The sequence below is a fragment of the Python bivittatus genome, unplaced genomic scaffold (assembly GCF_059951505.1).
Source record: "Python bivittatus isolate LINGU-HERP-01145 unplaced genomic scaffold, Pbiv_v1 ctg000980_np1212, whole genome shotgun sequence".
NCBI classification, from domain to species: Eukaryota; Metazoa; Chordata; class Lepidosauria; order Squamata; family Pythonidae; genus Python; species Python bivittatus.
In genome coordinates, this window is record NW_028277125.1 from 40,445,273 (window position 1) to 40,462,408 (window position 17,136).

Genomic DNA, 17,136 nt, shown 5'->3' on the forward strand with positions numbered 1-17,136 from the left:
AAAGTGGAAGAATCCCAGCATAAAGGCTAGGGTAGATGAGTGGAGGTTTTGGAAACCTCACCAGGGTAGATTAGGGAATCCTGTTAAAGAAAAGCCAGATAAAATAGTCAAGGAAGTAGAAAGAAATCATTTCATACACACATAGTCACATACAGAAAAGGGGCATTCTTAATATGTTCTAATTGCATATAATTATCATGACAACTAACAGTAGTGCCCTGGACATTCCTACAAAATTATAAATACCTAGAGCACAAATAAGTTGGAGATCCCTTTTTTAAGAGAATATTTTTACACTATGCTCACTTTCTCCACATGGTCACAAATGAATGTACAGATACAAATCCTGCCTGCTCTCCTCCAGATGCACTGAACATGGGAGCTTTCCAGTATAGGGGACAGCAGCATATCTGTAAAAATCACAAAACAGTATTGCGGTTAATATCCAGGAAAAGGCATTATTTTTCTCTCAAGACATTTTAATACAGCATATTGGAAAATAAAACCCAGGCAAACTATATACAATGCTTTATATAGTTGAGTTCAATCTCATAGACTTATTACTTAAATTATGGCTTTATTATTAGAACTATTACTTAAACAATAGTTCTTGCTACTGTGTAAATCTTTCATATCTGAAACAATTTTAAGGCTTTAATCTCATTAATCATGCAATATAAGTTGCTTCAAATGCATTTTACCAGTAGTCCCTGGGTTAAGAATGTCCTGTTTAAGGACGACCCATAGTTAAGAATGGAGCCTACAATAGCAAAATTTGAGTTAAATATACAATGGTTCTAATTCATTACACAATACTACTAATATAGTATTATACAATAATACTGTTCTGGCTTACATACAAATTTGACTTAAGGACAGACCTTGGGAACAGAACTCATTCTTAAACTGGGGACTACCATTTGCATTTTTAAATGGATTAATGACCATGAAAGATTTACACACTTGTTCTGATGTCTGTATCACTTGTGATGCATTGATATGACAACAATGTAGAGAAACATTCAATTCTCCAGTGCATTTTTAATTTTTTAATTACTACTGCTCCATTAAGTTGCATAAATTTGAGTGTTTGTTCTTCACTATAACTTTCCTGGATATAGAGCTATCTCCTTCATCACTATTAGCAGGTGCCGTATTTTAAAACTGGTCACCATGGGTGGGCTGGGGAAAAATATTATTTAGTGATAGTAGTAGGGAACTTTGTTGCTAATTTTCATTCTTATTAATTTGTATCACTGCAAGCTGTTGTTCATATACAAATGAAAACAACTTCTGGTTTCTCTTCTGCTAGATAAGAAACCTAGCAGTGATTTTGTATGCATCAGAATTTAATATCAAAAAGATACATCACAGACATGTTTTAAGAGGTCAAACTTGTATTTACCAATATCTCTTGATAGATTCAATTGATCTAGTTGACATAAGGACAATAGAATTAAAATACTATTATTAGTAGTAGTAGTAGTAAATTTATATAAAATCACATTACACTATCACTATAATCAGAATGAGACTGAATACCCAGCCATGGTCCTGCTCGTAAAAAAAAGTATTATTTTCCCCTGAAGATAAGTTTAGAAGTCTCTTTTTTTTTTCTTTTTCTCTTTCTTTTCTATTGCACTTTTAGCCTTTTCTGTTATTTCTTTCTTTTTCATTTTCTCTGTTCTAATTTAGTTTGTATTAGTTTTTATTATTGCCCTTAAAACTTTTAATAAAAAATATTTTTTAAATAAGAAGATACAGTTAGAAGTCTTTACCTATGGTGAAGTTAAGATAAATCTAGGGGGGGTTAACTCATATTACCCTGTTGTTTCTTGCTCAAGAGGATGCACCAGAATCTACAGGTTCTTCTGCTATGCTACTACTCAAAAGTACCTTTCCAAGTAAATGTCTTCTGGTCTCATCTGGGGAACAGTGCTTTCCTGATCATTCTCCAGTTCTAATTTAAACCTATAATCTTCAGATTTTTCCTTCTTGATTCAATTGATAAATTGATAAAAATCAATTCAATTGATACAAATCAACAAAGGCTCTTGCAGTGTTTGCTCAATGACCAATACTTCTTGTTCCTTTCAGACATTAGTTTGTATCGTTATTGGATACCAGCATTTGCATTTATTCATGGCTTCATACCATAAACACAAAATAAAAGCTACTTCATCCAAAAACTTCTTTATTCTTTAAAAAATATTATTATTACTATTTGCCTATATTATAAAAAGACCCCAGCTTTGAATAATCCTTAAATACAGGAAATAATTATGCTTACTTTTGTAATTTTCCCCATTTCATTATAGGGAACTTTCTTATCTTCAAACTCTGAAAAGGCTGCTTCAACTTTGATAATAATTTCCTCATGATTATTGCAGATATTGGGAAGTCCATAAGGAAAATAGAAACTTGGAATGTTTATGGACAAGGGAACACTGACAGTTACTTTATTTGTGGACAGTAGAGACTGTGAGGTGATTGTCGAATTTGCAGGAGTTAGAGATGGTGTCACTGTTTTTTTCTCTTGCTTGTTTTGGACCTAAATGTTAATAAATGAAATTACTATTTTTATACAATAAAATGTGAACAAGAAATGTAAGAAAAATAAGTCTTTCCAAAGAACAAAACAAAGTTATGGTAAAAAAACAAGCTGCGTATATGCAGAACAGTCTTATCCAACAAAAAGGTACAACAGTATTAAAATATTTTGAAATGTGGGAAATTCCAGTTATACACAGACAATTCACCCTGTATGATTAAATACTTGAGCTGTATGTAACGTCTTGTAAATGCTGCACCTTACTGTACCACTACATTTTTCTAAGTTCTTAAAGAAGTATCTAATCAAAGCTTCCAAGACAGAAGACAAGCTTCTAGGTTCCAACAATGTAACTAAAGGACAGCCACTGGATCTCACCAACAAATTTATAAATATATTTATTGAGAAGCCTTATGTCCTTACATCCTGCTCTTTGTATATGAAGGTCTTGTTACCAGGAGCACTCCTCCCTCTTCACAACTCCCTGCTTCTTATCTCTGTATGGATGAAATTGTGTTTTGCCCATGTCCTTGCTTCCTTTACTTTCCCACATGAAGGGCAGTTGCAGGAAACTAGTTTTCTTTGACACTTATTTTTATACTGTTTATAAGCATCTTTCTGGATTTTCTTTTCTTTACTGGATCTTGTCTGGGAACAACTTCAATCTCTTTAGCCACCTTACTTTTAATAGTCAGCATTTATTCCCCCACCCATGTGAAATATTGCAGGAAATGTATACAACAAAAATGCCCAGGAACATTTCTCTTTTTTTCCCCACAAACAGAAGTCAATTTGTAATTATATTCAGCTAACAGTATTTATTTTAACATGTTCACCTTCAAGAAGAAAATACCTTTAGTCTGTTTCCTCTTATTTACCAATACGATATTTATGTGCTTAGCTTGGAAGACCTATTTTTAAACCAATGGGTATCTGGTGCAAATAACCTTCTGAAAATAGAAAAGCCTAAGCAAACAAACAGTTCCAACCACTGATCTAAAACAGAGATAACAAATAGGAAGAAAAAGTAAAGCACATTCAAACCTGGGCTTGCTGGAATGACTTCAATCTCTTCTTGAACCGGGATGGAAGAACAAAATCACAGCCTTTTGCAAGGAAAGCTAATTCTCCTCGTAAATCAGGGTCCCTTCGCAGAGATCTATCCTTGATCATCATTTTTGTTACTTCCTCAGAAAATTGTTCTTCCCAGCAAAGATGTAAAGTCCTTTTGGGATATCACTTCAACTATTTTCTTGATTTGTTTGTGTGAGAGGGGGCAGGGGTTCAAGAAGTTCTAAGTGAAACATACCTTGCGTTTTTATTCTCAGAAAGAATTGTCTATATCTCATTCCAAGGCCAGAGAATCCTCTTTTTTCAATATTCAAAGAATTCCTAAGCACAAAGATCTCTGGATGCCTCTTACCAATTCTTTATCAAGAAGCATAATCTACACCAGAATCTGTGTTCCTGCTGGCTACATGATAGTGAGACAATCTGTCCTTGGCTTGTAACAGAGCAGAGGTATTGTGGGAAGGGAGGCATCCACCACTACTACCAGTGGTGCTAAAGTTAGACTTATTGCAGAGGTAGCTAAATATATCACCTTCCAAGATACTTATTTTATGATGTTCCATGGTGAAATTTGAGGTGCAAACTTAGCTACCAATCCCAACTGAAATCAAATCCATAATCCATAGCTCAGGCCTATAAAAATTATGTTGTGAGGTGCCACCATAACAGCACAGATTTTTCTGATTAGAGTATGATATAAAATGCTGAAGTCTTTTAGTTTTTCTTTTTTTGTGGGAGAAAAAAAATAACAGTTCCATTTTGTCCAAAGGAAATATATTATTATATGATAACTATCCTGCTATTAAATATTTTCCTTCCATGTTGGAAGGAGATAAAGGCTGAAGCACCTTAAAACAGCCCTCTTTCCTAGGATCAGAACTTTTAAAAAGTGTTCTTTCTCAATTAGATCAAAAATGGAACTACCAAACTTGATACTTGAAATCCAGAAAATGTATTTAATTTCATGTAGGAATGAAAAAATCCTGATTATGCAAATTGTCATCCTTGATATCCTAGATGTAAGTGAAACCTTGATTTAACAGACCTATTGGAGGAAAAGTTAGACATATTTGGGCCTTTGGGGGAAAGTATTAAAAACTGATTTTAGTTCTCATGAGAAACAGATGCTTTGGAACAATTATCATTTAAACATGGCAGAAACCCCTCCTTTTTTGGAAAATCTGGATTGAAAATGGGATAATTACTCTGATAATTATTTAAACCAACCATTATTTAAAAATGGTTGGTTTGTCAAAAAAATCTTTTTCGTGTTTATTAGACTCTTCAGTCGATGTTTTAAAAACAAGAGTGGACATCCTTTTGATGCTAGGGATATAATAGATTTGAATGAACATTGGTGTATATAATGTGGACATGTTCACTGGTAATTCTTTATTGGTTAGATGTTATTATTATGGTGAACTAGGTTCTTGGGAGAAAATTAAATTTTAAAGATGTGAGTTGTTAAGTAATATTTCTAAAATTTGGAATTTGTCTACAGATGCAAGAGCTTTTAATTTATCATTCTGGATTGTTATGAAAAAGGGGAGTATTTCTGGAAGGATGTTTGTGTACCAGACTCTGAAGGCTGGTTTAATGAATTCTGTCAAATCTGAGCATTTGAAATCACTTTCTTTTGGCAGAGGTACAAGGTCATATAATATGAATACATATGATTCAGGTTTAATTCGTTGCTTAAAAATGGAATTGTAATTATTATCAGGTATATACTATTACAATTCTGATACTGTAGAAAAGTAGTGAAAAAATACTGTATTTTTGGAATTTTTCTTTTTTCTTTTTAAATTTAAAATTTCTTTCTTTTTTCTTTTTAGTTTATATTGTTTAGCTTTTTAAATACATATCATTCCTTGTAAAATTTAGAATGAGATATATAAGCTTTGTTCTTAGTTGCTATTATTTGTAGTATTTAAAAATAGTTTTTTTTTTAAAGTCCTATGGGTGGTAGCATCCATTACATTTAAATGTCTCTTAAATTGAAAATTTATATCGTTTGTATAAATTGATACAAATTACATTATTTGTATAATGATGTCATTATGTGAATGGTGTAAATCACTGCGAATAGCATAAAAATAGCCTAAAACTAACAGTGTTGTCCATATTACTTTGGTTACAACAGGGTTGCCCATTAATTTGGGTAGAATGTGGATCACTAAATCTGATAAATGGAGGTCTGTTAAACCAAGATTTCACCATATTATTTTTGTTAACATACTTTTATTTCAATTCCTATTAATAATAATCCCACAACAGCATCTTATAGCAAGAGGACCTCACTAAGATTTGTTTTTTAAACATTTTCTAATCAAATCAGTTTCAACACAGACCAATATGGTGCAATGGTTAAATTGCTGGATTAGGACCAGATTAGCACCAGGTTCAATTAACCCTCAGTCATGGAAGTTGACTGAGGGTTAATCCTAAATTAACCCTAGTCATGGAAGTTCACTGTTGACTTTAGCTCAATCACATTCCCTCAGCTTAATCTACATTAAGGGGTTGCTTTGTGGAAGGGAGGAATAAAATAATGGGACCCCCCTAACCTACTCCCATGGAAGCTGCTTTGGAGAAAGAGTAGAAAACTGCATTTTTAAAGATTTCTGATTAAATGGATATGTACGTGCTCTTTGTACTACAAATAATTTTAAATATACTTTAAAATATTTCCAGAAGTGCTTTGATCACTTTGGAAAAGGGATTTATATTGAGTGTATCCAATGCAATTTGCAGTATACATATCAAACTAAGTATTTTCTCAGTTGCAGCAGTGCTGATCACACTTCAAGCAGCTATTCTAATACTGCACAGTACTACATAATTGATTTTACTAAGACTAGGTCATATTGTTGAGGTAGGCATCTTACACATTTCAGGGAGAGCATTCCAGAGTACAGGTGCCACCATAGAAAAGGCTTATATATGAACAAGTGCCTAGTGGCATTCACCAGTTCTCAGTACACAGAACAGAATCTCCCCTGATGTTCTCAGTGACTGACCAGGCCTATAATAGCAAATGTGATCTAAGAGCTATTATAACCTGGTCCCAATTTGTTTAGCGCCTTGTATGTCATAACAAAAACCTTGAGTCTTGTTTGGTACTTGATTGTCAGCCAGCACAGTTGCTTCAACAAAGGTGTAATATGTGCATGGCCAGATGCCTTATTTAGCAAACTGGATATACATTCTGCACCAGCTGCAGCTTCCAGACTAAGCACGAGCATAGCCTCACATAGAGTACATTATAATAATCTAAACATTAGGCTACTGGTAGTAACAACTGTAGCTAGGTTGTCTCTGTCCAGAAAAGGGTATGGGTAGTGTACAAGCTAAACCTGGAAATAGGCACTATTAACCACAGAGATCACCCAGTCAACCCTTTCAGCTATCTTGAATTAAGCCATGTTGGGAAGGGGTCAAGAGACTATGTGTTAGGCCAAACAACTAATAACATCTTATCCACATCCTTAGGCCCCTTATGTACATCTTCAGACCATAAATGAAAAGTGATTTTTATATAATTCGACCAGATGGTATACTGGCCTCAGTATACACTGTATCAAAAGTAATGTTCACAGTGGCATGAATATAAGCACTTCTATTTTCAAAGTGTCTTGCAAATTAGTAACAGCAGGTTTACCTATGCATTTTATTTCATTTTTATTTAAATTTATTGATCACCCAACTCTGGGTGGTTTTCACACATGACAAAATATGTCTATTTTTGCCTTGTGCACAATAGAAAGTTTGGACTGGTAGCAGATTTCCAGTCTACTATAGAGAGTGAAAATACAGTGACATGTAAATAATTTTCAATGTTGCAATATTTCCATAGAAAATTATTTTTGTATGAATGGGCCCAACTGTTAAGTGAAAAAAACCCTGCAATCTTACCTTGATAACCTCTGGCATCTGTTGAATTAATGCTGAGGCAGGATTTTTCTGCACTGTATCTATGTAGCTCTGCTTGTCAGCTGTGATGGAAGGCGTGGCTAAAGTTTCCTGAAGAATGTGCATCACTTCCTTCTCTTTTGATAAGCTTCCTTTGCCCAATCGGAATTCTACTAGTTCTTGGGCAAAGTCTTCAATACTCTCCAAAATACGCAATAAAAGGGTTTTGTCATCCTCATCCATTTTATGACCATTGATTTCTACAAGTTTTGATAAGGAAGAAGGCACACTTTTGTTTTCAGGAGAACAGACTTTGCCTTTATTTTCAGTAGTTAAACCACTACTTGTCAAATATCTAGGATCACTCTGCTTAGCAGTAGTTTCTCTCAGAGTAATCTCCATTTTTTGTGAAAAATTCTCCAAATCCAACAAAAGTTTGTCTATCTCTTCTTGATTGTTTTTTCTAGATTCTTCTTTAGAAATCTGAGCATTATAATCAAAAGTTTGATCAATAGAATCTGCTGAAATGGAGAGCTGGCCCTGTGATTTAGGCTGTGCAATAGTATGTGAAGTTGTAGTACATTCTACAGAAGGATTTACCCATTCAGCTTGCTCCTGGCTGCTCTCTGAATTTTCCCATATTTTTTTACTCTTAACACTTGATGCACTTCCCAATACTTTTTTGCTGTCTGATTCTTCCACAATATATAGTGTTTCTGTGGTAAAAATGCAGTCTGATGGATTTAGAAACTGCAACTGAGGTAGTGCACAAGAATCATTCCTAGAATCTACATTGTTCTGCAAAGCATTTGAGGAAATATCTACATTGGGGATTTGTATAATTTTGGTTGAGGAATTTGTATCAGTGTTATTCCGAATTCTTTTTAAGTCAGAGGTAAAAGACTGCTTTGCCACAGATGATGCAGAAGTTACAACATCTTCATATCTTGGTGGTTGCTCAATGCCAAATATTGGGGAGAAATGGGACTGCTCCAAAGCAGACAAACTGTTGATCAGTTCTACCATGTCACCAGGCTTATTGAGCCCAGGATATCTAAATTCAAAAGGCAACTGTTTAAGGTAAGAAGAAAATCTTGTCATTAGATTCATATAGATTATTTCAGAATTGGCCAAGGAATCATTATTTCCGCTATTGACATTACCTGATGATTTCTTCTTAATGCATTGTTTTATTATATCTGTACACTTCTTCAAGTCTTCTGAACATTTCAGCAAGATATCTAAGCACATCTTAATATCTCCACTGGAAGAACCATCCAGCTTGTGCTTTTCCAAAATTTGTGTGATAAAACTGCCATCAGAAAAAGTTTCTATAGGCAAAGGAACTATAGAACTCCCATTTCCCTCTACTGAGGTGCTGCTGACCTGCCATTTTTCTTCATGGGAACAATTATTTAACAGGCCATAGGGAGGGGACAAAATTTCATCATTGTTGAAATGTCCATTAATCAAGTCAAAATCTAGTGACCTTCTACTGAGTGGGTCTGACTTAACTTTTCTTCCTTTTCTATAGTTTGCCTGATTTGAAGAATTTCTCAGTTTTTCAAATGAGAATTCTTTTATTTTTCCACTAGCAAGATTTATGGCTTCTTCAGTGATATCTTTCAGACTTCCAGTGCTTTGAACAGAAGACCCCTTTTTGAGTTTTGGATTACTGGGAAGGAGCTGATGATAATCTTCATCCCCAGGCAAAGCTAGTGAATTTTCAGGCACTGAAAATCTGTGGGTCAAATCTGAATTTCTAAAATTAGGTGTAGAAACTTTAATTAGTTTTGCACAAACACTGTGGTGGGCCACTATGCACATAACTCCTTGTTTGAATACTCGACATGCCCCAGTACAATAATGCACAACATTTTGAAGCTGATTATCTATTACAACACTGCTGTAACAATTCACTGTCGTTATTACTCGTTTGTAGGTTGCTGCCATAATGTGAATTTCAGTTTGTTGCACTCTGAAATGGGTTAAGAGAGTAATCACTTTACCTCTCTTTAAATCTCATATTTATACATATATAAGCACTGGGGTGATTTTGTTAAAAATGTAGTAAAATCAATTCATTGTCAGGAATCTGTATTAAAAGATTGCAGACAGTAATATATAAAAAATTAAAATGACCAGCATAATGTATAATTTTCTTCTAGATAATAGAAAATATTCCCCACACTAAAAGTGTTGTATTGATGAACAACTGTTCTCTTCTCTCAATAGTAACGTTAGAAGTAGATATGAAGAACATTAATCCATTTGATGAAAAGAAGAAGAAACAATCTTCTCTTGAATATTTTGTCCGAACTTTCTTTGAATTTCAGATAACATGGAGAAAATAAAGGCATGTAATGTGTTCAAATGATCCATCTCCTTCATAGGTGTGGAAGATGCCTGCAATAACAAATGTTGTTAGTAAACAAAATAAGCAATTTCAAAGCTGACTTCAGCTACAACACTTTATAGTTATCATAAAGCAATTCTAAGCATTTTTTTCTCAGAAGTAAATTCCATATGTTCAGTGGGATGTACCTTGATAAATGAATTTAGAATGCCTTTTCAATTACACTTAAAATTTCATAAGTAATCTCTGTACCAAGCTCCATTTTTTTTCTCACAAAAATGTGGTTCTATATATTGCAATCACAAATAACTAATATTTTGTTGAATTCAATAACCCTACAAAATCAATGCATCAATTACCAAAGGACATTGAAGCAATTATTTTTGCAATTAAACAAGAAGTGATTATCTCTCTCATGAATCCAAACTTCTTGACTAATCACACAATAAAGTTTTGGCAACTACCAGAAATTTTGACTCTGAGGAGGAAGGATAGTTGGTAGAAGGGAAAGAAACAGAAGGTCTGATGACCAAGGAGAGAAGTGCTGAGACAGATTTCTCCATTGCCTCTCAACTCCACTTAACTAAACTGGAAGAGATTTATCACCAAAAGAGAGAATGAGAGTTCTGAAACTATAAGGATCTCACTAGCTGCATTCAGGCACCAAGACTGAAGGTATAGGAGGGGAAGTGTCAATCATTCCTGTTATTCTGAGTCTGGAAGAAGCAGCTCCAGTTACTATGAAGATGGATTGAGATGCGGAAATTTTCACCCTTCCTACCTCTCTGATTAACGAACAAGTAGTAGTTTCTGGCCCTTGCAGAAACATAGAAGGGGAGAGGAGAGAATGGAGAGGAGGAGAATGTGGGAATTAGGTTGAGAACCAAGGTTTCTCAGGGCAGAGATGTTAGTTATGTTAACAATCAATATTCATCCCAGCATCAAGGCTGAAAAATACAAGGCAAAAAGTTCACAGAGGGCAGGAAAAAGTGTGAGAATTAAATTATTCTAGATATAAGAAAGGATTGCACTTTTATGTTGCCAGAGGGCTATCAACTGATTCAAGTGATTTTATCCTAGTATGCAATAAAGATTCTTAACTAGCCATGCTGTATCATGTGTCTGAGAGTCTTCAGCCAACTTCAGACCTAAGAACCTATTTAGCTGTGCTGAATCGAGTGTATGTGTACACTGAATTAAAATACAGTTCTTATTTGGAATTAGAATATATGATTATAGGATACTGACAGAAATGTGGAATAATGGAGTTTATGAAATAATGTCATTCACCAATCTTCTTCATTGCACTGACTACTTTAGTAAACAAAGGTTTTCATAGGAGGTTGGAAGAACAAACAGTCCTGTAAGTAGAATATTTATCAGAAAATATGCAAGCTCATCATTCTATCAGTTTATACAGTGGGGCAAAAAAGTATTTAGTCAGCCACCAATTGTGCAAGTTCTCCCACTTAAAAAGATGAAAGAAGCCTGTAATTTTCATCATAGGTATACCTCAACTATGAGAGACAAAATGGGGAAAAAAATCCGGAAAATCACATTGTCTGATTTTTAAAGAATTTATTTGCAAATCATGATGGAAAATAAGTATTTGGTCACCTACAAACAAGCAAGATGTCTGGCTCTCACAGACCTGTAACTACTTCTTTAAGAGGCTCCTCTGTCCTCCACTAGTTACCTGTAGTAATGGCACCTGTTTGACCTTGTTATCAGTATAAAAGACACCTGTCCACAACCTCAAACAGTCACACTCCAAACTCCACTATGGCCAAGACCAAAGAGCTGTTGAAGGATACCAGAAACAAAATTGTAGACCTGCACCAGGCTGGGAAGACTGAATCTGCAATAGGCAAGCAGCTTGGTGTGAAGAAATCAACTGTGGGAGCAATAATTAGAAAATGGAAGACATACAAGACCACTGATAATCTCCCTCGATCTGGGGCTCCATGCAAGATCTCACCCCGTGGGGTCAAAATGATCACAAGAATGGTGAGCAAAAATCCCAGAACCACACAGGGGGACCTAGTGAATGACCTGCAGAGAGCTGGGACCAAAGTAACAAAGGCTACCATCAGTAACACACTATGCTGCCAGGGACTCAAATCCTGCAGTGCCAGACGGGTCCCCCTGCTTAAGCCAGTACATGTCCGGGCCCGTCTGAAGTTTGCTAGAGAGCATTTGGATGATCCAGAAGAGGAGTGGGAGAATGTCATATGGTCAGATGAAACCAAAGTAGAATGTTTTGGTCTAAACTCAACTCATTGTGTTTGGAGGAGAGAGAATGCTGAGTTGCATCCAAAGAACACCATACCTACTGTGAAGCATGGGGGTGGAAACATCATGCTTTGGGGCTGTTTTTCTGCAAAGGGACCAGGATGACTGATCCGTGTAAAGGATAGAATGAATGGGGCCATGTATCGTGAGATTTTGAGTGAACACCTCCTTCCATCAGCAAGGGCATTGAAGATGAAATGTGGCTGGGTCTTTCAGCATGACAATGATCCCAAACACACTGCCCGGGCAACGAAGGAGTGGCTTCGTAAGAAGCATTTCAAGGTCCTGGAGTGGCCTAGCCAGTCTCCAGATCTCAACCCCATGGAAAACCTTTGGAGGGAGTTGAAAGTCTGTGTTGCCCAGTGACAGCCCCAAAACATCAGTGCTCTAGAGGAGATCTGCATGGAGGAATGGGCCAAAATACCAGCAACAGTGTGTGAAAACCTTGTGAAGACTTACAGAAAACGTGTGACTTCTGTCATTGCCAACAAAGGATATATAACGAAGTATTGAGATGAACTTTTGATATTGACCAAATACTTATTTTCCATCATGATTTGCAAATAAATTCTTTAAAAATCAGACAATGTGATTTTCTGGATTTTTTCCCCCATTTTGTCTCTCATAGTTGAGGTATACCTATGATGAAAATTACAGGCCTCTCTCATCTTTTTAAGTGGGAGAACTTGCACAATTGGTGGCTGACTAAATACTGTTTTGCCCCACTGTATCAGTTATGGGAGAAATATATATTTAAGAGATGCCACTTAATCTTCCATGTGCTGTAACTAAATATACGGAAAATAGATTTTAAAAAAGAAATATGTATCCTTTCTAACAGAAATTTAATAAGGGTTGAAAACTACATTATTTACTAATGGTATCTGCTCTCCAGTCAGACAACTTATGCAAAAAACCACAGATAATAACTATTAAACAGTGTGGGCTTTAAATAATATAAATAGATAAAACAAATTAACCAAATACACTTAAATTAGTTTAAGCACATTGAGTTGAATTAATTATAGTCCATTAAATACAGATGCAGAAACTACTCTTGCTGAAGATCCATATTTTATTTCCCAATCATGACAACCATTACTACCAACATCTACAAACACACCTGGCAGCCTCAATGATGTCATGGGGGAGGGGGGGAGAGGAGATTAATTTCTTGCCATTCCTCACCTTTCTAAGATGGAGGCTGAAAATGCTCTCAGAACCCTTCTGAGCATAGAAAGGGAGGCTGTTCCACTCACTTTCTATCCAAAGGTATAGTCCCTTTCCATCTATAGAGCAATAAAGGGAGCTATCACTCCAGCTTCCTTCTGTATACAGAAAGTATAACTGCCTTTTGTCTGCAAATTAAATTGCTCCCCAAGTTTTGCTGTAGAAAGAGGAAAGTAAGGGGTGGGGTTTTGGGGAGAGGGAAGAATCTCATCTGAGGCGCCAGAGGTTTCCCATAGGACTTACACATTTATCTAAGCATATGTATAAGACAGCCAGGACAGGAAACAGCTGTCATATAACTGCCCAGAATATCTGTAATTCTACAATTCTCTTCTCTCTAGAATCTCAGATTACATTCTAAATGCCATACTGGATTTCATATTTTCATAGATGACTTTAGAATAAATCATCTAATTTACCTTTTTCCAGAGGCTGCACTGACTAATCTAAATAGCAACTTTAATCCACAGTATACTGGTAAAAAAACAAAATATTACTGAAAAATCTTACACAGCAATCAGGCTATTGTGCTGTTTTACAGATGGGAATACCAGTCAGATTTCAGATCACATCTCAGTTTGAAAACTGCACAGAGTATAACATTGTAGTAGCAGAAAATGCTAAAGATTATCTCTGAGGTATGTTTATCTGCTGATAATCTCTGACTCAATGAAAATGTGGGCAAGAGGCTATAGAACACTTTCACTTTAAAACTGCTTTGACAAAAGTCACTACCATAAGGACTTTAGTTGGTAACTGCTTAGAGCAGCCTTTCTCAATCCTTTTACCCTGGAGGATCCCTTGAAATAAATTTCAGGTTTCAAGGAACCCATGCATAAGTATCACAAAACTACAAAAAACTTCACAATATAGTTCACTTCTAACCTACACAATCCACGTTTTACAACATTTATAACTACAGCAAATTGGCAGGCCACTAACTAACTTGTAACATGTAAAAATTCCCACTACTGCAAGCACCAGCATTGTGTGGCCTGTGAAGTTCAAAAATTGATGTGTTTTTTTTTTCAATCAAGATTTCTCACAGAACCTTCTTGCAGAACCTTAGGGAGAAAGGCTGACATAGAGTTTAAAAGGAAATATGTATTGTGCAGTTATGATTTTAAATAAATGAGGCATCATAATGTATCATGTTCACTTCCCTCATATTGAGCTAAAAATCTTTAGCATCAGAATAACTTGTTTACTATTACCATTCCCGCTATTTATTAATTTAAGATAAAGTTCATACTGCTTTAATTTTAAAATATTTAAGAATTACAATTATTTGGCAATTAAACAATTATTCCAATATTACAAAATATTAATCTTAAACCTTAATTTACATATTTTATTCTAATTCATTCCCAAGAATCTGGTTATGTAGAACTTCTGTCTGTTTCTTTTTACAGATGAAGAACTAAAAGTTCGGAAATAGTTTTCCCAAGCATATAACTAAGTGGAAAATATACAACTTGAACTTTCTCTCCAGGATCAAGATCCAATTTACTATGCCACAAAACTGTGTGTTTATTCTAACATGAGATTACCTTTATCCAATAGACTTTATACACCTAGTTCTATCTCATTTCCCACTATTCATATATTAGATGCATTCTTACCATCTCTACTAATCTAGTTAAGTAGTAGTTACACACATTTTTAGAAAAGCATCCTTAATGCCATCATGTTTATTTTGAAAGAAAAGCAGTCTATCAGCAGCTGTTGCTGGTAAGGCGAGTTGATTAAACACAAACAATAAATAGTAACATCTCCTGTCTCTGCAATGCCACCAGATACTGAAAAGCAGCAAAGGGAACACTGAGCTCTGCTGTTTGGGTACAGCAAGCAAATCTGCAGCTGTTCCTATCTCCCTCTTGTACTTGTTCTCTGGAGATGGATAGGGACGATTGTGCTCACAGAAGAATCCTCTGCCAGTTCATTCATTTTCTCTTTCTTCCTGAGCCCGGGATCCCCACCATAGCGCCTAAAGGTGCCACTGTAGCCATGAAACCATTTTGTGGTTCCTGACAGTTTCTTCTTTCTGTAAAGGGAAAAAGTAGCTGTTCTTTCAGTTATGTTATATCTTTGAAGGACTAGTTAATATGCCCCCACAGAATCTATTTTCTCCTGTACATCTTGCCTTAAAGTCTTGACTTTAACATTTCAGTAAGTGCTCTAGGGTAATGCCTAAGATCTAGCAAAGGAGCAGCTGATGGTGTTTCAATTGCAATATGATTCATTGGCCCAAGAATGGAGCTGAGATGACCAGAGATTTCCATCAAAAATGAAGGGAAAAGGGTATATAACAACAACAAAAGCTTGCACAGATTCTCTATGGCTGGGATCATACATATTAAGCTATGGTTTGCTTATACTGAATAAACCATAACTGGCTGGTTTATACTACATTATAAACAACAACACTAGCTGGGTTCACATGACATACTAAGCTACAAACAAGCAAGGTGCACTTTTGGCTTAAGAGTATTGTGAGAACACAGTACGTTATATGTGCAAATAATCCTATCACAGAAATGCCATCACATTTCAGGGAATTTTGTGGATAACCACTGGCACCACACTTCTAAACTTCTCATACTTGGATAAAAGTTCTTTTGCATGCAGCACTGCCCAAACAGAATAGGCAACTAGGTGGATCAAAATGATTGCTCACACTTTGTCTTTAAGTAACATCGTGGGTTCAGCAAAGCTATCTAGAATAATTCTGGCAGAAACAGTGGCTACCTCTGCATGACCATTAAACACTGTTTTCAGTGCATTTGGCGTCCTTGTCTCTGTAAATGCTCTCCCCAGCCTCTAACTTCTGTATCCTGCACAGCACCTAGCACTTCTCTATGTCACCCTGGTTCCTCACACAAAGTAATAGCACCCAAGGCCTGGAAACCAAGTGAAGCCCTGATCCAACAAAATGATTCAGCTGGTTCTCTGACAAGAGGATTTGCATCATTTACAGTATTCGAATCACAGGGACGGTTTATTCAAACAGCTCAGTAGCAGCATGCAGCAACGCGGGATTATGTTCTTTTTTCAGAGTTCGGCACTCCACTTTTGCTCACAAGGGATCATCCCATTTTGTAACTTTGGCGACTGCAGTGATTACCTACACAGAATTGTACTGAAATTGCGACTGGCGTCTAAAACGATTACCTGAGCCCAGAAATAATCCGGCCGAGGGCTAACCTACCTCTTTTCCCATGCCCGTTCTCTGCAAGTCAAAAGTAGTATCAGTTTCCTTCCTGAACCGCTACTGTCACCCGTTCAGCTGAGGACATATGTTTCCAATACTCCCAAGAGCCACTCAAAGTGCTGGAAATCTCCGGAGTGCCTATTTTTTCGTCCCCGGCCGCTCCCTCTTTTCCCTTCCAGCTTTCTCCGCGCGCCCGCCCCAGCGAAAACGCAGCACAGTTCTAGCCAGATTCCGGGCAAGAAAGAGTTGGCTCTTTCCGCGCCACTTTCCTCCTCAGCTATTTGGGAGCAGCAATTAATATTCAACTGGGGACGCTGGCGCTAGGGATAGCCATGGCAGGAGTTTAGCACCTACCCGCCGCCGAGGCGATTCCCTCGCTCATTCTGAGGCGCTCTTCAGCTTCGACTCTCCTCCTTCCTCCAGCCTCTGGCTGCGGGAGGCTCCCTTCCGAACTACGAAAGGGGCGCCCACAGAGCGCGCTACAGTGGGGATGGGGAGGGGAAGAGGCGGTGG

The 17,136-nt window shown here is 36.4% G+C and overlaps 1 protein-coding gene across 2 annotated transcripts in view; it reads right to left on the reverse strand.

Moving 5' to 3' along the window:
• PPP2R3A (protein phosphatase 2 regulatory subunit B''alpha) overlaps window positions 1-17,136 on the reverse strand; it is a 35,989-nt gene extending 18,853 nt beyond the window's left edge. Inside the window, exons 1-4 of one of the 2 annotated variants that reach the window (XM_007435037.3) lie at window positions 16,978-17,136; window positions 7,538-9,940; window positions 2,291-2,551; window positions 307-410 (exon numbers count right to left, since the gene is read on the reverse strand). In XM_007435037.3, coding sequence (XP_007435099.1) covers window positions 307-410; window positions 2,291-2,551; window positions 7,538-9,487 — 2,315 coding nt within the window. In that variant the 5' untranslated portion in view covers window positions 9,488-9,940; window positions 16,978-17,136. Of the gene's footprint in view, window positions 1-306; window positions 411-2,290; window positions 2,552-7,537; window positions 9,941-16,620; window positions 16,915-16,977 lie in introns of those variants that run through there. The other variant, XM_025171087.2, reaches the window with a different exon arrangement.